Source organism: Canis lupus, chromosome 12 (assembly GCF_011100685.1).
Source record: "Canis lupus familiaris isolate Mischka breed German Shepherd chromosome 12, alternate assembly UU_Cfam_GSD_1.0, whole genome shotgun sequence".
Taxonomy (NCBI): Eukaryota; Metazoa; Chordata; class Mammalia; order Carnivora; family Canidae; genus Canis; species Canis lupus.
In genome coordinates this window covers 64,242,517-64,269,219 of record NC_049233.1, presented here as the reverse complement: position 1 = coordinate 64,269,219, position 26,703 = coordinate 64,242,517, and the positions used below count along the sequence as shown (strand labels likewise).

The following is a 26,703-nucleotide window of genomic DNA, read 5'->3' as shown; positions in this document are numbered from 1 at the left end:
TAGTAGATGATGCCAAATGATTTCCCTAAATCTCATTATAAATTGCCCTATGCTAACTCAACCGTTCCACTTTTATGTATATACCCTATATGCACAGTTAATGTGCATGTTTACCAAAAGATATGTACCAGAATTAGAGATATCATCCCCTACTGGAAACAACTCAAATGTTTAACAACGGTGAAATGGACAAGTAAATTGTGGTATATTCATACACCAGAATATTATATAGTCATGAAAACAGACTATAGTTGCACACAGTGAGGTACATGAATCTCATGAGCAGAATAATAGTGAAAGAATTCAGAGCCTGTGTCATTCCATTTAATGACATTCAAGAATAGGTGAAACTAAACAGTAGTGTTTAAGGATCCCGACGTAAAGAGTTAAACTCTTTAAAAAAAAAAAAAAAAAAAAAAAGGCGTGCGGGTGGTAGAGGGAGGCAGTTGGCAGAAAGGGTCCCATACTAGTCCAGATGGTGGTATTACTTCTAAAGGAGTGAGAGAACTTTGGGAAGGGGAAATTAAGGATGCTCAGGAACATGGTGCATGTTCTAGTTATTAATCTAGAGTGATGCTTAGAATACTGTTTGCTTTGTAATATGTTTATATTCCATGCACTTTTTTGTGCATGTTTATACTTTACAACAAAAATATCTTAACAAAATTACAGTAATAGGACATTATCAAGGTCATACAAAGTCATACAAAGTTATTACGAGAATAAAGAGTAGAATAACATATCTGTAGACAGTAACAGCACATCATAAAACATGCCCATAAGACAGATCAGATGTGACTTACAATTTCTAATTTTTTTTTAAGTTGGCTCCACACCCAATATGGGTCTTGAACTCACACGCTTTACTCACTGCACCAAGAAGACATCCCCAAATGTAACCTACAATTTCAAAACAAGTTTAAAAAATTAAAAGTATACAAGACATGGAAAAAAAAAAAAACCCGAGATAAAATGGAACTGGAAAAATTCAGGAAAAAAAAGTAAAAGCAGGGCAGCCCCGGTGGCCCAGTGGTTTAGGGCCGCCTTTAGCCCGGGGTGTGATCCTGGAGACCCAGGATCGAGTCCCATGCTGGGCTCTCTGCATGGAGCCTGCTTCTCCCCTGCCTGTATCTCTGCCTCTCTCTCTCTCTCTCTCTCTGTTCTGTCATGAATAAATAAATAAAATCTTTAAAAAAAAAAAAAAAAAGTAAAAGCAAACACAATTATTTAGCAATGAAGACTAAACTAGAAGGAATTCAATAGCAAATAAACAGAACACATAATGCCCTAAAGAGAAATAGAATATATAAATAGGAAGAATTTTTAATTACAAAAGAAACCAACAAGAACAGATTCAAGAGGAAGTGTCAGATTTGAAAACAGTAAAGAAGATTGATGTATGGATAGTAGGAGTCTCTGAAGAGGAAAACAAAACAAGGGAATACAACAAATACTAAAATCTGTAATTCAAGAAGATTCTCTATTTTCCTGAAATTAAATGATTTGAAGCTACATACTAGATGACCATAGCACTTATCTAAGAACATGGACCTGGATTGAGCAGTATCAAGGAAAACCCTAGTTAGTAAAATTACTGGCTTTTAAGAAAAAGGGGCTGCTGGAATGGCTCAATTGGTTGTGTGATCTCAGCTCAGGTTATGATCTCAGGCTCATGAGGTAGAGCCCTGTGTTGGGCTCCACTTTGGGAGTGGAGCCTACTTAAGAAAGAAAAAAAAAAAAATCCTTGGGACACCTTAAAAAAAAATCGTGTGACTAGAAGTAAAATTAGATTAGCATCAGATTTTTTGACAGCAGTGCTGTAAAGCCGCGGGGGCGGGGGGGGGGGGGGCAGTGCAGAATGGAGTAACATATTTAAGACACTCAAGCAAGAGTACACGAAGACTAATTTTACATACAGCAAAACTGGCCTTCATGTATAAAGGTCACATACGAACTGTTGATAACTTGTAGGAATTTAAGGAATACGGTCTTACCCTTTTCTGAGAAATGTACTAGAGCATGAACTTCTGACAGCTAAATGACTGGAGAGACCTCAAATTAAGGACTGCTGGTAAATGTTGAAATGTAAATTTATCTGTAGAACCATGAGCTTAGAAAGAGAGCACATTGTATAACAGCCATATCCTATGATGAGGTAAATGCAGCACAACCATTTTTTAAAAAGGGGGTGGAGGGAACTGGGAGAGCATATATGATAATTCTAATGCTTTCCTTAATCAGTTCAGTAGTAGTAATAATAACCTTAGTATTACTCAGAGATCATTTTGTGTTTAATATACAATAGAACAGATGACTATGTATAGTATATTTTAATTCTGTCACCCTGTGTCTCTGACAGCCAGGATCTTAGGTGTGGAAGAAAGGATAGACAGAAGTTAAGTAAAAGCTTTGTAGTCTTAAATTTGAATTGAAGTATCAATATGAACTCGAGAGACTTTATGTATGTAAAGCTACCTCTTGGTAGATCATCGCTCACTAAAAGAATGCAGGACTTCTTGGAGAAATGGCAGATTCTAGAACTAGGGCACAAAATGTACAAGAATGAGCTGAGAATACATTCAACAGCAAGAGAACTATCAGACTACTTGAGTCGTATCAAAGAGACTTAGGAGTCGACTTGAAGAAACTCAAAGATATGACAAGTTGAGTTCCAGTAATAGTAATACAATGAATTAAAACCCTTCAAATACATTTAAAGCCATGAGTTCATTTTTTTTTTTTTAATGGTCACTTTTGGAAAATGATGGGGAACTAATTTATTTTATAAACTGGTAAAGGGGAAATAATTATTTGTCTTGCCTTTCCTATACGAATTGTACACCTGAATAAGCAAAATAATATATGATGGGAGGTGTTAATTTTAAAAGTATTCCAACTACTAAATGAAAAAAGAATATCACTATTTTGCATCCACCATTAAACAGCTAGTAAGACCTTAAGAGCAATAACCAGGGTGGCTCAGCGGTTTAGCGCCTGCCTTTGGCCCAGGGCGAGATCCTGGAGTTCTGGGATCGGGTTCCGCGTCAGGCTTCTCCCTCTGCCTGTGTCTCTGCCTGTCTCTCTCTCTCGGTCTATCATAAATAAATAAGTAAGTAAATAAATAAATAAATAAAATTTAAGAAACGACAAAAGAGCAATGACCACGCATTATGTGCCTGCTATGATTTTGCTAGCCACTATCCATAGTCTTGTAAGGAGATTGAAACAGAAAACACAGGGGATGAAGCAGCATGTGGAATTGCCCCCTGAGTGTGCAATCGGAAATCCCAGACTGTGGGAAACTCTGCAGGTCAAATGGCCTGGATTCATCCACAAATTATAAGAAAGTGAAGGGCTGTTCAAAGAGAGACTTAAAAGAACTCCTATTTTTATTCTTGGTGAATAAATTTTAATCATTTTTACCAGGTCTCTGACAGGTGGCTTCCTGTAGTTCTTGTTAAGATGAAGCACTTAGAGTTCTCTAGAGAGAAGTCTGAAAAATGTACACAGGGTGCCATGCGTTTAAAAAAAAAAAAAAAAAAAAAAACCATAGCTGGTTTTTCTACTTTCCCCCCTCTTTGTTTTTGTTTTTGTTTTTGTTTTTGTTTTGACAGGTAATGAAAGCATGGGATGCTCATGTGACAGCAGTTTGCTCTCAGGATGCCAGTGAACTTGTAAGGAAGCTTGGGGCAGATGACGTAATTGATTACAAATCTGGAAATGTGGAAGAACAGTTGAAATCTTTAAAACCGTATGTATTAGAACGGTGTTCACTTTGGGAAGTGGGGACGAGGACGTATGATCATACAGGCTTGAATAGTTTGGTGACTTTGTAATTACATTGGAGTCTTAGAATCTTAAATACCCTGTAAGGAGTCATTTGGGGTGGTTTCTGTTTTAATTCCAGGTGTTCATACAGCACAGTGACATATGATATATATACTGAGGAAGATATTTTGCTTTCATGGTCTTTTGTTAATTTTTTTTAAGAATTTATTTATTTGGGCAGCCCGGGTGGCTCAGCGGTTTAGCGCCGCCTCCAGCCCAGGGCGTGATCCTAGAGACCCGGGATCAAGTCCCACATCAGGCTCCCTGCATGGAGCCTGCTTCTCCCTCTGCCTGTGTCTCTGCCTCGTTCTCTCTGTGTGTCTCTCATGAATAAATAAATAAAATCTTTGAAAAAAAAATTTACTTATTTGACAGAGGAGAGCGAGAGCACATGTGCACAAGGTGGGGTGGGAGGGGCAGGAATGGCAGGCAGAGGGGGAGGGAGAAGCAGGCTTCCTGCTCAGCAGGGAGCCCAATGCAGGGCTTGAACCCAGGACCCTAGGATCATGACCTGAGCTGAAGGCAGACTATTAAGAGTCACCCAGGCACCCCAGTCTTTTGTTAATTTTTTTTTTTATGGTGAAAAAATTTCAATAGATTTATAGCCAGCTGGACTCAGTTTAGATGATCCCAGTCTGATCAAGGTGTTGACCTTGGCCACATCAGTGTCATAGAGCTTCTTCACAGCTTGTTTGATCTGGTGCTTATTGGCCTTGACATCCACAATGAACACAAGTGTGGTGTTGTCTTCTATTTTCTTCATGGCTGACTCAGTAGTCAGGGGGAACTTGATGATGGCATAGTGATCAAGCTTGTTTCTCCTGGGGGTGCTCTTTAGAGGATATTTGGGCTGCCTTGGGAGACGCAGGGTCTTGGGTTGTCAGAATGTAGGTGACGTACGGTACTTTTTTTGTGTGACTTGCACGCCTTTCATCACCGCTTTCTTAGCTTTCAAAGGCCTTTGCTTTGGCTTCGGCTTTGGGAGGGGCAGGGGCTTCCTTCTTCGCCTTTGGCGCCATCTTCGTGAAAGGGCCTTTGGTTAATTTTTAAGTTAACTTTTATTGTTGGTTTGTAAGAAGTCTGAAGACAAAATTGGAAGGTATGTTCTGTTTGATGGCATCTGTCACCACAGGAACAAATAGGGCAGTGTATGAAAATATACGATTAGCGCTAAACATGTTTTCAGTGTTTTGGCTTAAAAAGGGCTTCAGAGAAACAAAGGCAGTAGAAAATATTGGTGACCAGAGTACTGTGGATGTTCTCAGTACATCTGAATGCCGGGCTTGTGGTTTGGTTTAATGTACCAAACAGAAGCAGACTCAGTGATTTGTTCAGACCCTGCTGGTTCTGACTGTGGTTTGGGCAGAAATAGCGAGGGTGCTTATTAATCTGGTCTTCATCTACCAGGACAGAACTGCAGCTGAGAATACAACAGAGGAGTGTTTGGAAAGATGTTTTATTGCTTCTCTTTCAAAGGTTTTTCTTTTTCTGTTAGTCTTCAGAAGCCAGTTATTCTTGCCCACTTTGAATAGAAGTATACAGTTGACCCCTGAACGGTGTGTGGGTAGGGACACTGTTTCCTTTGTGTAATCGAAAATCTGCATATAACTTCTGACTTTCCCAACATTTACTTTCATTAAATAGCCTACTGTTGACCAGAAGCCTTAAAATAACACATAATAGTTAACACATATTTTGTATGTTATATACTGCACTCTTAGAATAAAGTAAGCTAGAGAAAAGATGTTACTGAGAAAATCATAAGAGAAAATACATTTTCAATATGTGTTGTGTTTATTGAAAAAAAAAATTGGGTATAAGTGGTCCTGTGCAGTACAACCTGTTCATGGGTCGATTATATTTTCATGGGTTTTAAAAACAAAAAACAAAGGGGGGAAGCCCTATTGGACACCACCTAGCCCTTCTTAGCCAGCAGTGCCCACTCCCCAACAGTGGTACAGCCAAGAGCCAGCGAATCCCTGCTCCTTCAACTCTGCAGCACCAGCCCTGCCAGGCAGTGTTCCAGACACGTGATACAGATACAGTGGTGAATAAGACAAATGCCCCCCACCCCCACCCCACCACCCTCCCATGGGGCTTCCATTCTAGTCAGGAAGGTTTCAGGTGGTAAGTGCTCTCAAGAAGACTGATACAGGAATAGAGGGGAAAAATGATCAAGGGAGGCCCTTTTTAAAAAGGAGGGGTTTGGGGGATGCCTGAGTGGCTCAGCGGTTGAGCGTCTGCCTTTGGCTCAGGGTGTGATCCCAGAGGTCCAGGATCAAGTCCTGCATCAGGCTCCTCACGGGGAGCCTGCTCCTCCCTCTGCCTGTGTCTTTGCCTCTGTCTCTCATGAATAAATAAATACAATCTTTAAAAAAAATTAAAAGGGGGGTTTAAGAAGGCCTCTGAGGCACTGGAGCAGAAGGTTTGCAGAGCCAGCCAGGAGAATGGAATTTTTTGGTTTTTTTTTGTGTTTTTGTTTGTTTGTTTGTTTGTTTGTTTTTGGTTCCCTGCTGTATCCCCTTCACCTGGAGCAGTGTAGTAACGTATGATACATGCTCAATAAAAATTTGTTCAGTGAATTACTGAGGGAATCAAAGGGAAGAGCACTTGTTCAGGTCAAGATAACAGCAAATACAAAGCCACCATGTCAGGAACACACTTGATATATTTGAGGAATCGCACTGTCTCTTGGAGAGATGTTGTCAGCTACTTCTTGCCTGTGCATCAGCACCTAGGTCTCTCTAGGTCTCTGACAGCTGGCTTCTAGATAGTAGAGTTTCTGTTGCTCTCATGTCTTCCGCTGCTTCTAGGAATAGCAGCACGAGACTGAGGCCTACGCCAACCCATTCCCCTCTACCTTAAGTTTTATATGTGTCTAGAATTTGTCATGAGGGAACGGAGACTCTGCTGATGGAAAGCTGCAGTATACTCAGGCTGGCCCCCAAAAGTTCGCTATGGTTTGCCCCTCTCCATCCCTCACCGTGGACTCGCTGCTTTTGCTTGCCCTTTTCTGGCTGGGGAATCTCTAGCTTGCAGATGCCAGGCTGTGACTTTATTTTTGACTGCTTTCGTTGCAGTTGATCTTTGTAACTTTTGCCTGGAGTTTGGCCTCTGAATCCACCAAGAATACATTTATTTCTCCTTTAGCAGCTTCGTAGATTTGAATTTTAGACTTTTACAGCAGGAAGGGGCTTTGAAGTCCCTCCATCCTGTTCTGTCCTGTTATAGTTGAGAAAGTAAGGGACAGGGGACTTGGGAGTTTTCTCACGTTCAGGGTCGTGCCACTTAAGCGCTAGTGGGAGAGCTGAGACTACAGTCTGCCTCTGGACGGCTCTTTCAAGCACTGCCATTTCTGTAATGCCAGGTTGCCTGTAAGTTTTATCTAAATGCAGTATCCTCATGTTTGTTCAAAACTTGGGAATGAAGTAGAAGCTTCAAGCCCTAAAAATAATTTTGTTCTCTCCTAATAAGAAGAGTAGTCCTTGAATAAGGTCACTCCCCTTTCTGTCAGTTCTCATTTGTCCTTCTTGAATTTGGTTCTGTGAAAGGCAGGCTCAAGATCCACAAATTTGGCCAAAGCTGTTTTTTGTTTGTTTTTTAGAAGCTTTGATGTTTGACTTCGTCCAGATGAATTTAGAAGGAAAAAAGGATTTACCAAGATGGAATTCATTTATTAACTTACTTAACAGATAAGCATGCATTTTCTAAATAGATACTTTTACAAAAGTATTGAAAAGCGTTCTGGGGTTTTCTCCCCTGTAAGCGGGAGGGCGGTGATGATAGCAGGTTTGCATTAGATGTAAGGAGTGGAGAGTCCGTCAGTTCCTGTAGATACCGTGGGACTGGGTTTGGGGGCAAATTAGAACAGAATTGAAGACGGAGCAGATTGCTGATTTCTCTCCATGTTGTCCTGATGCTGTACGTGAAACCGGAAAATAGTAAATTCCACACGAAGAGGATGCTTCTACTGGCAGTTCCGGTTATGGGGGGAATAAAAGCAAATCATTCTGTTGGTCAAAACCTTTCATACTTGCAAGTATTCAAGCACACTAAAGAATACTTTGACTTATATTGAATGGGTAGCTTTGCAGTTTTCCATAAAGCTTAGGTCAGGGTTTCTCAACCTTGGCAAGCTTGTATTCTGAACTATTGACATTTTGGACTAGATAGTTTTTTTGTTGTGAGGGGCAGTTCTGGGCACTCTGGGTATAAACATCACCCCTGGCCTCTTGGTGCCAGTGGCCCTTTCACACCACCTCTCCCAACAGTGACAACTAAAAATGTCTCTCAATCTTGCCTCACGTGTCCCCTGCGGACCAAAGATGCCCTCGGTTGAGAGCCACTTGTTTAGGTCATTTTTAAGTATTGGAAAAATGATACAATTTTATGACAAAAAAATTAGTCACATTTGACCTATTTTGGAGAAAAGCCAGAGTCAGTGAGTGGGTGTGCCTTCTTGTCCTTTGTCAGAGCAACCATCTCTTCTGGGTGGCATGGTGCAGCGAAGGCTTGGGAACAGTCGTTGACATAAACCCAATGGCTAACTGGTGTTGGGAATGAAGGGGGATTGGAGCCGTAGTAAAGACTGACAAGGATGGTTTTATTTGATTTTTTTTTTTTTCTCTCTCTCCAGGTTTGATTTCATTCTTGATAATGTTGGTGGATCCACTGAAACATGGGCTCTAAATTTTCTCAAGAAATGGTCAGGAGCCACGTATGTGACCTTGGTGACTCCTTTTCTCCTAAACATGGACCGATTGGGCATAGCGGATGGCATGCTGCAGACCGGAGTCACCGTGGGTTCTAAGGCATTAAAGGTAGTGAGAGCAAGTGAGCGCCTCCTGTTTCTGGAAATTGCTTTCCACCTAGCCAGGTTCTTTTGTCTTGGAGGCAGCATGGCACGGTGGCTGTGGTATGGACTCGAGTCACACACTGACCAGATTCCAATTCTGGTCTACACTTAATAGCTGTGTCACCTACAAGTTACTTAATGTCCCTAAACGTCAGTATCTTTGCCTGTAAGTTGAAACTAATAGGGCAGCTACCTTACTGCATGTCGTAAGGGTTAAATGATAATCCATGTAAAGAATTGGCCCAAGACTTAAACACTCTTATTTAAATGTTAGACTTTATTAGTAGCAATTATTACCTTTCTTGATTCCATCTGATAGACCCTCCGCTTTCTCCTTGCCTATACCAGGCTCACATATGGAAGGGCGGAAGCTTTATTAAAAAGACAGCATAGAGGGATCCCTGGGTGGCGCAGCAGTTTAGCGCCTGCCTTTGGCCCAGGGCGTGATCCTGGAGACCGGGGATCGAATCCCACATCGGGCTCCCGGTGCATGGAGCCTGCTTCTCCCTCTGCCTGTGTCTTTGCCTCTCTCTCTCTCTGTGTGACTATCATAAAAAAAAAAAAAGAAAAAAAAAAAGACAGCATAGAGCTGGTTGTTTTCATGGTAGTCACATTGGAACACACCAGTGATTTCTAGACTGGGGCCTTTTGACCTGTAGAGGTCCATGGGCATTTTTTTTTTTGACTATCAGGAACCCAGAGGAAATTGTGTTCTTCCTTTAGTGAGACCACAAAGGCAAATAGAACAGCCATGCTTTTTCTGGAATTTTATCAACTTGTCCTAACACTGCACATCCCACATGAATCAAATACTCTAGCTGTTGAGCATTTCTGAGACTTGCTGAGTATATCTGACTCTGCCACTGTGGCCACTGTTAACAGAGCTATAAGGAGCCCCCATCACCCAACCCAACAACGGCCGTGTGTGGTGGGTCTTGAGGACGAGTACACTGCAGCCATAGCTGCAGGGCTGACCGCAGGGCTTGAGTTTGTGCTCTTTAATTAACACTATAGCCTGTCGTTCCCATGGTGGGGACAGGCTTATATCATTTCATGTTATCCACTCTTGGTGATTCTAGATCATTGGCTTGAAATCTGTATGAAGTTGAAATGATGTAAGTGATGTAAGTGATAGGCAAAGAAAAAAATTCTATTTTTTTTAATTAGACAAGATCTTCAAACTCAGAAAAAAGACGGTAGAAGTCTCCTTAGTGGGCCAAAAGGTTGTGAGTTATTATGTCAAGCTAACCAACGCCTGACCCTTTTGTATGGAGTCAATGGCTCAGTGTTTATCTTTAGCATCTTTTTATTCTAGAAATTAATTTGGGACCTTTTTGAGGGTGAAATTGAGGACTTTAGCCTCTTGAATTTTGTGGACTACATACTGAGAGGGCTGTGACAGTGGAGACCACTGCTCTGTCCTTAGGAAGCAGGTCTGTTACCAGAGGTGAACAAACAGGGCCCTGTGCTCGTGGTGCTTTGTTTTCCTCTGATTCAGGTGGCAACCGGAAACGGTGTCCACAGGGTGCTTTGGTGTGGAGAAAGGAATCTTAGCTGTTCTTTGTCTCTTCTTTAGCTTTTCAGAAAACCCAGGTTTTCCAAGTGCTTCAAGATCTAAGTTTAACTTTTCCATAAGGTTTCGTAGTTTGTACTTCAGTGAGACCTCTTCCAAGTTAACCTTCTGAGTTGTCCTCTGAGAGTAGAACAGGCATCTTCTCTTTCCTCCTACTTGAAAGAGGATAGTGGTAATCTCATGTGAAAACCTTTTAAGTAGTTTCTGATGTCTTTCTGAGAATGTGCACAGTTAAAGCCTCATTGTAATGCTCCAGACTCCTGCCTGCTTTGCTTTACTTTCTCCTGGAATGGTCTGGAAAAAATACACAGGCCCCTTAGAGCAGAGTATAAAAATTCTGCTGTTGCAGACCAGAAAGTTTCACTTTACGGGGCAACATGCTATAAAGAATTATAGACATGGTATTTTTGACCATTGCTGTTCTTTTTTTTAAAACCTTAAGTAGTTACCAGAATGTTTTAATTGTCTGAGGCCAGGCCTTAGGGAGAAGTACACGAACAGGTCTTTTGTGATTGTAATGAAGTGGGCCTGCTGTAAACTTGGGCTGGCCTCAGTGCCTTCAAATGGTACTCTTTTTTTTTTTTTCCCCTTTTTTTGTTTAACTTCTTTTGCCCTGAGCAGTGCTCTCCCAAGCCTCTTTCATGCTATGACACCCATAGAAAATTGTTAGTGCTTGAATAGATGTTGAGGCTGTTCTGGGCCAAGAGCAACTCTCTGGAGGTTTAGGCCAGCCCAGGCTCTGTCTTGCTACCCTGAGGGCTGAGGGGACTCAATCTTCCCACATCTATTCTAGGGTGAAATTGGCTCTGTTTACAGCTGAGGTCCTGGCATAATTATTAATGATGACTCATTGAACTCTCAGGACTGTCCCAGGTTAGATAATAAATTACAGGGTCACTCATCCAAACCAGTAAGCCATTCCTCATACAACCATTGCAAAGCTCTGCCAGACAGCAGCCTGGTTTTGTTTGTGTTTCTATAATCCTAAACTCCAATTTAGTATTGCCCCAACCTTTCCTCAATAAAGTTTGCTTTCAGCACTAGATAAATATTTATCTAATAATAAAAATATAAATATGTATGTGAGTGATACTTTCTTTGTATCAGGTACTTTGCATTCATTCTCATTTAATCCTTCCAACAGCCCTGTGAGCAAGGTAGTGGTATTACCATTCTTTAGGCCAGGAAACTGGCTGAAAGAGGTAGCTTGACCTAAATAACACAGCTATTAAGTGCCTGAGCTAGAGTAGCAGGGGAGTTCCATTACACTTGACCACTTTGTGCACTTGACAACTTACAGCGTGCTGAGGGATTGTGAGACAGGCAGGTACAGGGAGGGAGGCCCCCTGGTACTGGCTAATCCCATACCTCTGGATAGTTCCCATCTGAGGAAGTTCAGTTAGGCAGGTTGTTGTATCATGGAGAACCTCAGTATGCTTGTTGTTTTGGTAATGGCCTACCCTACCTTTGACAGAAAGACTAACAGTTAAAAGTGAGTATGGCAAAGTGGTCTTGAACCCTCTTGGTTAGAAGATTTTTGCTTATTTTTGTCTGGGGACATACTGTCCCATAATAGATTAGGTGGCTTGGGAGTTGTTACAGCTGTAGGGGGAAGCCCCAACCATGATGCATAGGGAACTTTACACTTTGTTTTACCCTTAAAGCCATTCTGTTCCTCTTAGAGCCAAGGGGGACGAAGTCTGTGATTGGATTTTTTTTTTGTCTGAGATCATATTTTGGTGCCTTACTGCCCCCTAAGCATTCTTGAATTAGGTTTAAAAGCTCCTCTCTGGTGCCTCTGAGCTTCATTTAAACCCTAGTAGAGAAAGCCTAGAGGTCTCAGCCCCTGATTTCTCCCTAGGGAAGAAACTGAGTAAGATTCTTTAGAATCTCATTTTAAGGACAGCTTTCCTGTGCTTACTTGCTTGCCATTCACAATTTAGTAGAAAAGCCTGAGTTCACATGGATATATCTTTGTTCATTCATTAATTTATTAAAAATTTATGAAGCATCCACTGTCTGTCGATCACTGGGCTGTGTGGGACATACAGCTCATTGGTTCATAGTGAATAGGAAATCGGTATGTATGTCTTAGTTACCTAGAAAATACTTTCCCCTAAATTTGCATTCAGTGAGATTTTATCCTTTCCTATATTTAATGTGTTTTCTTTTCTTTTTAGCATTTCTGGCAAGGAGTCCATTATCGCTGGGCCTTTTTCATGGCCAGTGGTCTGTATCTAGATGACATTGCAAAATTGGTGGATGAGGGAAAGGTACGTGCTGCTCTTTGTATCGCTAGAGCGTCTCCTGGAATCTCGACCACCTGCCCACCAAGCCTAGTCAGTGGGAACTCTCCAGGGCAGGTGTGGTCAGTACACATGCTGCTTTACACGGCCAAGTTTAAGTGCCATATTTTGGTTCTGTCTCCATGGGAATCCTAGACCTAGACTACTATGTTAGAAAAAGAGCCGACACCATCTGGTTCAGCTCCCTTACTTCACAGGCAAGGAGACAGGTCCAGAGAGGTGATGTGATTTTCTCAAACACCCTTAGATGGTTAGCAGAGCTGGAATTTACAGCTAGGCTGCTAATATCTTGGTAATGGTCCTGAAAAGGGACCACAAAAGTAATCTTTATACAAAGGGAGGGACACACTTGTGAATTTACAATAGAATTGCTCTGGAGCACTAGAGTCCAGGGATGAGGCTGCTCTGGAGGGAAGCAGATTTCCAGATGAGCCAGGTAAACAAATACTGTGGAATATCAGCAATAACAGAACTGGACCAGGAGCCAGGTCCCCAGGTCTCCTGTCGCCCAGCTAGTGTAACACACTTGGAAGGCAAATGATGGTATGTCTGAGGTGAGAAGGGCAATGGGGCAGGATGTTGGTGAAGACTGATGGAGATTTTGGTGGGGATGACTGGTTGGTGTTTCTTATGGCTCGCATCTGTCCTGCACAGACTCGGTGGTAAAGGGACTGCTGCCTATAGTTGGATCATCCCTTTCTGGGTGTCAAAAGGCCTTTCAGGGCAGCAGGGGTGGGGCGGGTGGTTGAAAGGCTCCTTAGCTACCACTGTTTATTTTGTTTTTTGCATGGTCTTAACAGCTCTGACATTCTTTCTCTGGAAGAACAGCCTGGAAGGAAAACTCAAATAGTGGTGCTGATATTTATGATTTTATTAAGAGGCTGTATAAAATTATAGGGTGGAGACCCTTATATACCTTGGAGGATTGTATGAGGCCATAGATAAAATGATTTTCATTTTACAGATGAAAAACCAGGCTCAGAGAGAGAAAGGGACATGTTCAAGTTTGCAGAAGTGGGACCAGAACACACACTTCCTGATTCCCAGCTCTGTGCTTTTCCCTCTCCATCATTCCCCTGCATCCTTGGTGCTTGAGGCTGATCTGGGACTTTAGCTTAAGTTGTCTGGTCATTGTCATTTTACAATAGGCAGGGAAAAGGGATTGAGTAGGGCCAGCTTTGCCACTGCATGATTCATGCTGGGCCACTTGGAAAGAGCCTCTTGAGATGGGCTGGCAGCTGCCCCTTGCTGGCCCATTTCATATTTCCACTTTGATTTTGGAAAGGAATGTCTTCAGGACCTACTGGCTGCTTTTTGTGCATTTAGATTTTCTTTTATTCTGTTACAGCCATATCACTATATGATAGAAAATGGCCTGCTGCTCTTTCCCAAATTTTGTGGTTTCAGGTTTGTGTGCCCTTTCTCAGACTTCTAAATGTGTACTGGGTAGACGGTCTCAGCCTTATCGCGACTGTACATAAGTGCTGCTTTATAGGGTTCTTCTCACACCCCCATAAAATGCTTATTTTATTTCTGAGAAGAAGGAAATGAATTCTCCTTAAATCATGTGGCCCATCATTTTACATAGTCTTTCATGTGATTGGAGCCCCATTATTAGAGAAGTCCCCATCCTCCAGAAGCATTATGGCTGTGCTTATCCCGGTATCGGCTCCAGGCTGTCCACGTGCTTACCATTGCTCTTTTGTATTCAAAATATTGTGACTCCCTCTCTCTCTGCCTGGAAATGACTATTTATGCAACAGAGAAGAGAGGTGACTTGTGTATATGTAACTATTCAATTTGGCAGATAACTGGTACAACGGTTAGAAGAGGACAAGGTGGAAATAAAGATGCCCTTGATGTGTCCTCCAACAACGGAGAGTGAGGAGATACTCTTTTGGCCTTTGATTTTTCTCTCTCCTGACCAGGGTTCTTTGGACTCGGGAGTCATTTCTGCCTGTGAAGGAGTCTGGACTGTAGAAGTGGCTCTGTGACTGACACCGGGTGCCATGATAAGGCCAGCTGTCTTCATGTGCCTTCTGCTTCATTATGGGTGTGAAAGGGTGCCTGTCCATGCTGGGAAGGCAGGGCAAGTGACAGAGCACATCTCCTCTGTTACGCAGCCAGTAGAGAGTATTAAATTGGACGAGGACATTGAGATCGTTCCAAGCTTTGGCTGAGTGCTTGGTGAATCTAATCGGCAGGTATCTGATGGAGGAGCCATAGTTATTTTTGGCAGTGTGAAGCCATGAACCAAGAGAACCTGCTCTTCTGAAATCCTTTAAGTTTTTTTTTTTTTTTTTTAAGATTTTATTTATTCATGAGAGACAGAGAGAGAGAGAGAGAGAGAGAGAGGCAGAGACCCAGGCAGAAGGAGAAGCAGGCTCCATGCAGGGAGCCTGACATGGGACTCGATCCCAGAACTCCAGGATCAGGACCTGGGCTGAAGGCGGCGCTAAACTGCTGGGCCACCCAGGCTCCCCTTGAATATATAATACATTTACCAGGTTCAAAATCCAAAAGATAGGAAAAGTTATTTCATGAAATCTTCCTCTGACCCCTGTCCCCCCAGTCACTGAGATTGTCCCTGTCAGACACAACCATTGTTACCAGCTTCTCAGGGAGTCCAGAGAGGTTCTGTGTGTCCATAGGGTGACAGAAAAGAATGATTTGTAGTTTTCACGCTGAACGTAGTGACCTGCCACCGATATTGTGCCTTATGCCTAGAGTTATTTTTGTACTTTTTTTCCTGAGCACAATAAACATTTCTTGTTTTTATACTACGTAGGAAACTCTTTTGGGTTAGCATACTCCAGGATTGGAAAGAGGAAAATCTAGCACGTGTCTAGTTTGCTGTCCTCCCCTCCCCTCCCCATACCTTCCTCCTGTCACATTGTGTTTCATTGAAGGGACAGAGGCCCCAAAAGGTTGACATGCTCAAGGGGTCCGGTCTCTTGGCCTCTAGGACAGTTCCTTCAACCACTGTTTCTATCTTTAAGATCGAGGCAGTAATAGTTAATAATAATAATAATAATAATAATAAATCCCTCATACAGCCCTCATGGTTTTCTGCTTGCTTACATAGTCATCTAAACATTTAGATAGGTGGTGTTTGAGTTCGATCTACAAATCTACCTGTATTTTTCACTGTCTTTCAGGCCTCCGAGAGGAGGTGGGAAGGCAGATTTTTTTAGACTATCAGCTACTGATAAAAATGACTACACTGTGAGGGTAAAAGTATATACGTACTTGATTGTTTATGCGCGTATTCGTTTTCTATTGCTGCTGCAACTAATTGCCATAGATGTGGTGGCTTGAAACCACATAAACTTACTGTCCTATAGTTCTGGGGGCCAGAAGTCTAAAATGGATCAGCAGGCCTGTGTTTCTTCTGAGGGCAGACTATAGGGGAGAATAGGCTCCCTGGTCTTCTCTAGCTTCTAGAGATAACTTGTGTTTCAGTCTTGCATCACTTTGACATCTGCTTCCGTCATCCTATCTCCCTCCGACCATCCCGCTACCCTCTTCTAATGACCCCTGTGATTATTTTGGGCCCCTCTGGATAATCCTGCCCATCCCAAGATCTGGACTTAATCATGTCTGCGAAGCCCCTTTTGCCCTGTAGGTTCTTGTATTCACGGGTTTGGGGGATTAGAATGTGGACATCTCAGGGAGCCATTATTTTACCTATCACAATGCATAAAGTATCTCAAAAGATATGAAAAAAACTTGACCTATTAGTTGTCCCAGAGAACAGATGACTGGGGGTCAAGTATGGGAGGGAGATTTTTCTTTGTATCCTTTCCTTTTTCAAGTATGTTTATCTCTACACAAGTCTTTTGATGTCATGTTCTTAACATTATTCACAGATCTGTTTAAGATCCTAGGTGACCAGCCAAGCTTCTTGGTTGAGCAATATAGAGAAGACCTCAGTTTCATTATTTTGGCCAGCACCAGAATAGTTCCTATGTAACTTCTTTTAAATTTTAATTTGAAACGTTTGCTGAGGGCCCATTAGCACTCTGCTTTGCCTAGTAGGGTGAAAGATGTGTTGGCCAGCTCGAGTTACCTTCGGAGCCAGGGATGGCTACTAGAACTTTGTGGAGTAATTCAGATGTTCTCCATAGATGCTATCCAGTATGGTAGCCAGTGGCCACATGTGGCAGTTATACACTTGAAATGTGGCTAGTCCAACTGAGGAACTGAATTTTTCATTTTATTTACCTTTGATTAACTTACTAATTTTTAAAAGTTTTATTTAGTTGACAGGGAGAGAGAGAATACACAAACGGGGAGCAGGAGAAGGAGAACAGGCTGCAGGGAGCCCGATGTGGGGCTCGATCCCAGGACCTTGGGATCATGACCTGAACTGAAGGCAGATGCTTAACTGACTGAGCCACCCAGGCGCCCCTACCTTTGATTAATTTAAATAGCCTCTTGCATCTCCAGGTTACCATATTGGGATGCTGCAGCTTTAGAGAAATATGTACTAAGTTCTGAGGCAGGCAATTTCCCAGGCCCCTCTTGAGATCTGAGGCCTTAGTTTAGCAATGAATTACATTTTAAAGCTTTGAGCTCCTTATTTGTAACTGGATTTTTTTCCTTTCTTAGAGAGGATGTAATGATTAGGGATGGAAGCCCTAGGACTACAAGAGGAGCGTTACCCTGCCAGATATGACCAGTACCTCATGGAGCCCATCCCCCTGATGCTACTGCAGTTTTTCAAATGCTGCTGCTTGTTTCTGTGGGGAAATGTTGGCCAAATTTCTCTTCTCATCTTCTGACTGGAGGAGTGCCTTTTTCAGGGGGACCTAGGGACAGGGTCCTCGATGCTTTCCAAAATGGGCACATTTCTTCCCTGGGAGTGTACCCTCCATTATCCTTCTCCCACCCTCTTTTTACCACCTGTCTTCAGCTTTGAGTTTTCTGGGGCCAGGAAGTTCCAGAAATAGCAAATCTAAGCAAAGCCCACTTCTTCCTTGTGTCATCTTATCTCCCTAGTGTAAGTCCCCTTCTGCCTGGGAATATTGAACCCATCTCAGAGGTCAGGGGCATACGTGTCCCAGAAGTAGTGTGGGAACTGCATCCCTGCCGCCCCTACCCTGGATCCCTGGTGCCCAGCACAGGTGTGTAGGACTTGGACTTATGCCCAGAGACCTTAGGTCTCCCTGCGTCTGTCCTCTCTCTCCACACACCTCACCCTCTGAGATCTGCAGGTGCAGTGCACAGCAGAGGCTGAAGTAGAGGGTCTAGGTCAGGAGGGGGACAGCCTGCGACTCACACTTCTGTCCCTAGACCACACCCATGCCATGCAGTAATGCGGTCGGAGTCTGGACCCTCGCACTAGCTCCTCTACTAAAAGCTCTCCTCCTGCACTTAGCCACTTGCACTTTGGTTTCCTGATCCATCCAGTGGCCTCGCTCAGATATTTAGTTCCCTTTGGAGCTCCATCGTTGTGCTATTCTTGCTGGGAAAGTGAGGATTGAGGGAAACCTCTGTGCCTGCTGCCCTGCTTGCATAGATGGTGTTCTCCCTCCACCAGCTCTCCTGCAAAGGCTTTCTCTTTCCTCTTCCCTCAGCGGCAAGGAGGCTCGCCCTGCGGCTGGAAGCAACAGTGTTCTGAGGCCGCACCGGGGGAGCTGAGGTTGCCACTGCCCCTGTGTTCTTATAGAAGGGGTGTCAGGCAGCGGGTGCCATGTCCTGGGGCCTGGCTTGATAATAGCCTTTGTTTAAGAAGGTAAGGCCCAGCCAGGAGAGCCCAAATCTGGGTCCAAGAGCGGAATGAGCGCTGCTGCCATGAGCATCTCCCAGTCAGCTGTCAGCCCCGTGCCTCTGTGTGGCGGGAAGTGTGGTGCTGAGCCCACCTGCTTTATAACGGGGCTCCCTGTGCCGGGCGGACTATAGCAGTGTCATCACATAAATGTCCCCACCTCACTGTGAGTAACCTTTCTTTCCCCTCTCTGGATTTTTACTCTGATCTCTTTGTCCGTAACAAACAAGCATTCGGGGTCTGATGTGAGGCTATATGTAGACACTGTTTCATTATCCAGTTAATCTCCATTTGCTGTCACCTATTCAGCCAACAGTGGCATTTGCCTGCTTGTTAATCGAAAGCCTTTTTTTTCATTGTCACTTATGGGAAGAGCTGAATGACTCATTATGGCCCAGTCAGCCCTCTGGGGTTATTCGCCACAATAGGCCTGACCAGCCAGATTAAAGTGTGCGGTCACTGCAGGCTGGCTGTGTCATCAGTTCAGGATCTGTGTCTCCGGTCAGAGTTCTAATGTGAACACAGCTAGGTGAGCTGGGCAGTTCGTTGTAGAGTGGAACAGGTGGCTTCACGGTTCCTTGCTGACCCTCTGGTAACACCGGGGCTGTGGTGCTTTCATTTTCGGCGTTCCAAACTCACTGAAAGGTTGATGTGATTGCCTCCTTTCTTCCCGTGGCTTACCCTTTGGTGCCTGTTGTGTATCTGCTCTCGGTCCGTGCCTGGCACTTAAAAGGCAGACAGCTGGTCCATCTTTGTGGGATGAGGGAATATGTGTCTGTTATGAATCAGGGACCTTGAGTTTAAGGCAGAAGGCGGGAGTGATTCCCACACCAGTGTGCAGTAAACTCACCCGGAAGGCTTACTGAAAATACGTGGTCTCCACCCCACCCCCTGGAGGTTCTGGGGTAGTTGTTCTAACCAGAGACCAGGGACTTTGCATTTTAAGTGTACATTCAGGTGATCGCTTTTCAGGTAATTACCATCCAAAAAACAATGTCCTGGGAGCTTTAAAGAGAGTGATGGGTTCAGAGCTTTCCTGTGGGATGGGCAGGAAACCACCTCAGTGCATTCCATTTTAATTTTCCGGAGAAGGCAGGTTTCACTTGACAGGTCAGCTCAGATCTGTTCACAGTGACTGTGACTGCAGTGTTAAAGAAGATTCTGAGGTCATGCTTAGCTTGCTGGGGAGGAGCGTGGTTAATAATCAGTGATGTCGTCCGCAGATGCAGATGGGAGTGGGGGCATATGTGCCATCACCTGCCATATTGGGGGCCTGGACACAGGTCCTCAGCTGGCACGGTCTCTCAGCACAAGGCAGGCCAGCCAAGATCTACATTGTGATAAATCCTTATAATCCGTGGCTACCTTTCCTCCTCTTTAGATTTCAGGAGTAGATGTTGGAAGCAGCCAGTAACAGCAGACAGGCTCAGGCTGGGAGTGGTGAGAGCACAGACCCCAGAGCCAGGCTGGGTCATCCTGCCTTACCACTGAGCAGTTGTGGGAGATTGGGCAGCTGGTTTAACTCTGGGTCTTAACTTCCTCATCTGTAAATGGAAATAATAATAGTACCTCCCTCCTGGGGATGAAACGAGGTAAAATACATAGAGCACTTGGTAGAGTGCCTGGCACATAGGACCATACGTGCTAGTCGTTACTTCTCTCAGGAGCTCACCGTGATTTGTGGGTAGAGAAGAATTTTGAACTCTTTGGAGAAGAGAATGTTTGGAGTCTGAGATGCTCTTCTGGTGACGGGGCTGTGAAATTCACACGGAAGGAGGGTACATCGGGTGCCTCTGAGCCCCGCAAGGACATGCATTTCTCTTGTGAAAGGAGAAGGGTTGGGAGATGTGTGCACTGGCTCATGCCTCCTGATCTTATCCTTGTCTGTCGAGCTGTAGGAGGCAGGCCACTGAGATACCCAGGGGGCAATTACAGATGTTGGCTTGCAATCTTGAAGAGTTCCACTGATTTTTTTTTTGCATTGGGAGAGAGGGTACTAACTGGGACCTGCATTCAAGAGGCAGTATTAGGGATGCCTGGGTAGCTCAGCGGTTGAGCGCCTGCCTTCGGCTCAGGGTGTGATCCTGCGGTCCTGGGATCGAGTCCCACATGGGGCTCCCTGCAGGGAGCCTGCTTCTCCCTCTGCCTGTGTCTCTGCCTCTCTCTGTCTCTCTCTCTCTCTCATAAATAAATAAATATTTAAAAAAAAAACAAAAGGCGGTATTAATGATACAGTAAAAAAACCCAGCAGCCTTCCAGCATTTATGAGCTGGCTGTCCTGTAAATTCTAACCACCTGCTGGGGGATCCCTGGGTGGCTCAGCGGTTTAGTGCCTGCCTTTGGCCCAGAGCACAATCCTGGGGCCCCGGGATCGGGTCCCACGTCGGGCTCCCGGCATGGAGCCTGCTTCTCCCTCTGCCTGTGTCTCTGCGCCTCTCTGCGCCTCTCTCTCTCTCTATCATGAATAAATAAATAAATCTTTAAAAAAAAAATTCTAACCAGCTGCTTGGCCACTTAGCAAACCCTGGGACAAGTTCTCCAGACACCCAAAGAGCCCACATAGGACTCTTGTTTCCCAGTTATCTTACTGGTTTTCACCTAAGTGGCATTTACTAAGCTCCTGTCCTGTGCTCAGGTCGCACTGAGTGTTAGTGGTGGATATGGGGCAGGGTACGAAAGAGGCGGCCTGTATCACAGGTACTCAAACTCTGGCTGAGTAGATAGGCCAGACATTTAACAAATTCTAAAAAACAACCCGTACGCCTTCGGTACATGACTATGGGGGGGCCCCAGAGATCCATCCAGCAAAACCTCAGGATGCCCCCTTTGGTGTTTACCCTCCACGACAGGGTGGCTGAGACGTGTGTGCTGCCGGAGCGGGCCGTCTGTGCAGAGGGCCAGCCAGGTCCCCTAGCAGTCCCGAGAGCATGCTGCAAACCAGGGGCTCAGGCAGTATAGTGTGAGACCTGGCCTGGAAGGGCGGTAGTTTGCAGAGAGGCCCAGACATAGCACGTTCAGACAGCGATAAGTAGGCCTTTTCGGTAGAGCATAGAGTCCGCTGAGGGCCGAGGTTGGCATGGTCATGGCCATGGAAGAGCTCTGCATAGGTGGGTGACAGGACCAGCACAGGACAGAAGACAGACTTGAGCGATGGTCAGCCTGACTGCGTGCATTACAGTGAGGTGGGGAGGAGACAGGGCAGCCGGCTGGGCGTGGTGGTCGGGGCAGAGAGGACCCCATGGATGGATCTGCCTTGAAAACCTGCCTCTTTCCTCCCTACCAGTCAACTTCTTCTTGTGTTTTACAGATTCGGCCCGTTATTGAAAAAACCTTTCCTTTTTCTCAAGTTCCAGAGGCCTTCCTGAAGGTAGAAAGAGGACATGCAAGAGGAAAGACTGTAATTAATGTCGTTTAAATAAATACTCAGTGTGAGTGACTGTTGGCTCTTATTTGGTGAGTGCCTCTGGGCCCAGACTTCTTTGTAACCGTTAATTTCCATGATAAAAGTATAAAAAAGACAGACACCTTTTTGGCAGTAATTTATCTTCTGAACTAAGCACAGAGATTCATTTTATAGTCACCGCCACCATCTGCACATTACCCCACCCAGAGTGCTTTCTAGTACCCTCCCCGACAGCCATCGTTCCTGTTTGCTGAGAGTTCTCGGAATCAAGCAGAGGGGATACACAAGTAAGACATATGAAAATATCCACGCTTGGCCTTGTCTATAAATTGCAGTAAAGATGGCCAAGTTTTCTTCAAGCTGTTTTCACACCAGATTTTCTCATTGTTGTGTCCTCTTCTGTTCCAGTAGCTCAAACTCTATTCATGTGAGATACTAAAACTTCTGGCATATGGGTGGATGGCAGCGTGAAGAGCTTCCTTTAAAGCTACTTCCTTCTTCAGAAGTGCTCGATGAATCCTGCCAAGCAAGGTTTCCTTAGCTCCGCTGTGGTCATAGCCACCCTCAGAGCTCTGAATCTCTTCTTAGGGTCCTATATACAGTCTGGCTGGTGATTTGGTTGTGAAAGGTGATGCTAGCGTTTCCAACCTTTTAAAAGCCTTACATTTTGCATTAGGGCTAGGCCTCTTCCAGCAATTGAAACCTGCTTCTCTGAGGACTTTTCGGTGGAAATTGAGAGCCCTTTCCAGTTTCCGCCCGTAAATGCCTGCACTTAGTTATTTCACCAGTAAGCCCACTGCAGCTTTTGAATCTGTAGCCTGTGACAGGGCCTCATTCACTCAAAGTAGGGTTTCTTTCCTGATGGGTTCCTCCTCATTGCCGCACCTGAACTGCTGGCTTGGAGCTTTGGACCTAGACTTGTCTGAGTAACTCGCTACCTGGCTTATTCCTGTTAGACGCTCATTTGGTCATGTAGGAGGAGAGCCTTCCTCTGGCATTGCTGGTCTCACCAGTACAAATATTTCCGAAGAAAGAAAACATTACTCTCGTCGTCAGGACAGCCACTTTTGATTTCCATCTGAACAGTCTCCACGATTGAGGGCTCCCAGGTGGTAGAGGGAGGGAGCAGCACTCCTGAGGGAGGACCTCACTTATCCTGATGTCCTCTCTGGGAAAGTGGAGTGTACCCTCTCACTGAGTGTCCAGCACCCCTGGAACCTGCCTCTTCCTCATCAGTCAGCCAGTTCTAATCTGCCCCCTGACTCGCTTTGAAGTGATGTGAGGGCTACTACTGCAAGGACTCTCGCAGATCTCCTCTGTACAGTTAGCCAGAAGCAAGTTTATTCAAGAGAGAAATTCAACACAGGCGACTGTAGAATGTCTGACCCCAGAACCCTGTAGCGATCGGCACAAAGGCCTAAACTCAGAGCTATACATCTGAGAGCAAGACCGACCTGTTGGCAGCTGGTGCACATGTGCAAACATTACTTTAAAACCGGAGCTAAGCTCCTGACCACAACTGCCTACCCGAGCCTCCAGAGAGGAGCAACAGTTTAGCCGTGGAAACACACTGGGAACAGCTAAGAAGGAAACCAGGCTTGTTCTTGTGATGAGAGCACCAGTGTTAACAAGAATAATGAAATAAGGACAAAAAAGAGGAGGAATCTATCCAAAGTAGGTCTAGCAGTTTTGTTCAAAACCAGAATGCGCTGTTTGAATAGCACCACGTGGGCCCGTGTACTGTCGGCATTTAAACTCTGTCACTTTTCACTGAAATGCTGCATTTTTAGGCTTCCCCGAGTTCTAGGATTTGAATGAGCACTGCCTCAGGCCTCCTTTCCTTCGGTTCTGGAGAAGTGCCGGTCATCCTCCTAAGCCTCCCACATGGCTCCCTTCTGCTGTCGGAGCCCACGGGGCCTGCGACCAGAGCAGAGGTGGCCCCGCACGGGCCTCAGGAGGCTGCAGGCCTGAGCCCAGCAGAGGGTCCTAGGACGTGGCTTCAGAACGAACTGTAGAGGAGTGAGGATGGACTGATAAACCAGGTCACGGTAATGCTGTTCCCGCAGTGTCCCTAAGAACTGTGACATTTCAGGGCAGCACACGGTGGGTTAAAATAATCCAAATCCTGCTAATAATGTTAGCGGACATGATGTGAAATCTTCTAAATTAATGTTTAGTACTAACAAAGAAAATAGTATTGTGTTTATTTAGTTTCTTAAAATTATTGATTCTAGAAGCCTTTCCCCACTTTGCTCTATAGCATAACTAATAATTCCAGAAAACAGAAGGACCAAAATTATTGTTATTTCTTCTCAGTGCTAACCAGTCTTCTGCCTTGCAGACTTGAGCTTTTATTCTTCCCTCTAAAGTGTAAGATTGGTGGGCCCACAAATCCTGTCCAAAGTCTATTCCTAGTCTCTGCTGTCGCTATCTTTGGAAATAATTTAAAATGTACATAGTCCTGATATAACGTTTTTTTTTAAAAACACCCAAAAGCTGCTAATGAGGCAACCTGTTAAGCAGCTACTGAAGGAAACGAAAGGCAGGAAATGAAAGAAGGACAAACTGTTGGTTTAAAGCTATTACAGTCTTTTGAAAAAAGATGAGACGGTAGTCCTGGTCATGGCAGTGTCACTCAGGGGAGGATTTAGAGTTTCTGAAGGAGCAGCGGGCCCGCTTTCGTCTTGCTCTCTGTCAGTTGTGTGTGTGTGTGAAGCAGCTGGAAGACCTCCATAAGTACACAAGTACTCCTGTGTTCTTCAGTCAGGTCTACAGGACCATGGCTTCCCACACTTGTGTTAGCTTCTCGTTGCTCACAGTGTTGAGGATAATGTGATTTTGGTCATAGTGCGTACCTCCTGAAAGAAAGAAAAGGAAAATAATAAAAAGGAAATGTGCCTGGAGGAAACAAAGCAGGGAGGAAAGCCCTGGAACCCGTCCCTGGGCTGAGAGGATGATTCAGTTTTGGGTTGTGTTAAAATCCCATCATATGGGTACCAGCAACTCCACACAGGATGTGCTGAACCTCCCAGGGCTCCTTTTCCTACTCAAGTCTTATTGAAAGGTAGTCTACACCCACTCTTTAGGTGTCTGAAACGGGCAGGGGGGTGGTGGGGAAGATGATGGAAGAATCTAGAGAAGGGAAGAGGAACAAAGAGATTGTGAAATACACTCAGTGATGGGATCGTGGATTCGCGATACACCAGGGCTTAGGAGTAGATGGAACAGATTTTGCACGAACAATGAAAAATGGCCATATCAAGGCAAAGGGGAGGTTTGAAAGACACCCAGATCCTGGGAACCCACTTGGCATATAAAGATTCATAGCACTTGATACTGAGTTTCACTGTAATTTAAACTCCTTTCACCAGAACATAAGAATTTTTTCCAAGGGTGCCTACTAGATGCTTAGTTGAGTGTTTAAAACAAAACAAAACAAAAAACCAACCTCATGGCCTTTTCTTTTGATGGGAAGTATCCTAAAGAAAAGATTATCTGATTTTTTTCCCCCCAGTGTAGAATAAATAGCATTTCAAATACCTTATCCTTTCTTAGCATAAGCCTCTGCACCAAGGTATATTACAGGGACTCCATCGAAATAAAAATCTGTTCTTCTAGATATGAGGCAGTGTGACTGGTATTGAAATCATACTGCATCCTCAAGCCAAGAAAAATTAAATGTTCTTTTCTCTTTTAAGCATTTACAAAATATCCAGGAGGATTATCCAGGAAACTTAGACGACTCTTACGAGAAATCCATTTATCATCATTGATAATCTAGAGCCTCTACACATCTAGGTGTAGGACAGAATATAAGAGCAAGGTGCCTGGGCCTTTATGTGTAAGTGTGTACTGGGGGGTGGGGGTGGGGGAGTTACCACCAGTAAATCCCTAGTCTAGTGTCTAGTAAGACACACGAACTATATTCCATTGAGATTTGGGGACGTATTAAGATCACAGTGTCTTCTTGCTTCATTCTTTATACCATAATCTTAGAATCAGAAAGCCTAGAAGAAAGTCCTAGAGAAATCCTCTGATTTCATTCTTCTGCCTTTGGGGAGGATGGAGATCATCCCAACCTTTTGATGTTTTTAGTTTCTATTGCTGTCATGTCAGGGGTCTGAAGTAATACATGATGTTTGCCAAAACAACTCCCTCCCCAGACCCAGGAGCTAAGTTACAAGAAATCTAATAAATCTTAGGGCAAGGTCAGCAGCAGGTAACAAAGGGTTCAAAGGCTGTAGCTGATGAAAATCCTAGTCTCCTTTAAGTGTACCAGAGAGGTATTTGTATTTCCCTTGCACCAATGGGGGCTGTGCAGTCCTACTCCCTCATGCCCACAAGATGGCATCACTCGCCCACGTTCTGAGAAATCTAAATTCAGTTTACCAAAGTAGGAGACTAGTGCCTCCACCCTGCATAGATACACTGAGCGTTCACAAACATACAGAGCTCTATCCTTACTCAAAAGGCACTGGACTAATTTATAATGCATTTTATGAGGGAAGGGTCCTTCGAGCTTTAAAGCCCTAAGGAGTAAGCTCCTGGAGTTCCACAGTTCTTGTCAGTCACGACTCAAAGCCAGGCATCCATACTCCTTGTCAAGTACTGATGTGCTTGGAGCTTCTGTATGGAAGCTCTCTGAAGCCAAGATAGTATTTTTCCTCCCCTTTGGGACCCAGTGCCTAGCCAAGCGTGGGTACCCAAAAAGAACATGTTGAGAGAATTAAAAGAATGCTCTAGAGACTAGTTCATAAGGATTATAGGAACCTCTTAACCTTGACACAGGAAACTGACTACATAAGAAATAGGATTCCATGTTTTTTTTTTTTTTTTTAAAAAAGGATGTTTCCAATTTAGTCACATTTCTTTGTTTTTGAAACTATCTTGTAAGACCAAGAAGCTCTAGTTCAACAAGGTGATACATGCATATGCATGAGAATCCTCAACTAGACTCACTGAGGTCAG

At 44.3% G+C, this 26,703-nt stretch overlaps 2 protein-coding genes across 5 annotated transcripts in view; one reads left to right on the top strand and one right to left on the bottom strand.

The window, feature by feature from the left end:
- RTN4IP1 (reticulon 4 interacting protein 1) overlaps window positions 1–21,768 on the top strand; it is a 45,593-nt gene extending 23,825 nt beyond the window's left edge. Inside the window, exons 7-10 of one of the 4 annotated variants that reach the window (XM_038554849.1) lie at window positions 3,615–3,751; window positions 8,465–8,648; window positions 12,437–12,529; window positions 21,640–21,768. In XM_038554849.1, coding sequence (XP_038410777.1) covers window positions 3,615–3,751; window positions 8,465–8,648; window positions 12,437–12,529; window positions 21,640–21,747 — 522 coding nt within the window. In that variant the 3' untranslated portion in view covers window positions 21,748–21,768. Of the gene's footprint in view, window positions 1–3,614; window positions 3,752–8,464; window positions 8,662–12,436; window positions 12,530–14,490; window positions 14,572–21,639 lie in introns of those variants that run through there. The other 3 variants (XM_038554851.1, XM_038554852.1, XM_038554850.1) reach the window with 3 other exon arrangements.
- A 1,286-nt stretch (window positions 21,769–23,054) lies between these two features.
- Window positions 23,055–26,703, bottom strand: part of CRYBG1 (crystallin beta-gamma domain containing 1) — a 200,687-nt gene continuing 197,038 nt past the window's right edge. Inside the window, exon 23 of the mRNA XM_038555056.1 lies at window positions 23,055–24,593. Within this exon, the coding sequence (XP_038410984.1) occupies window positions 24,505–24,593 (89 nt within the window). The 3' untranslated portion in view covers window positions 23,055–24,504. The remainder of the gene's footprint in view (window positions 24,594–26,703) is intronic.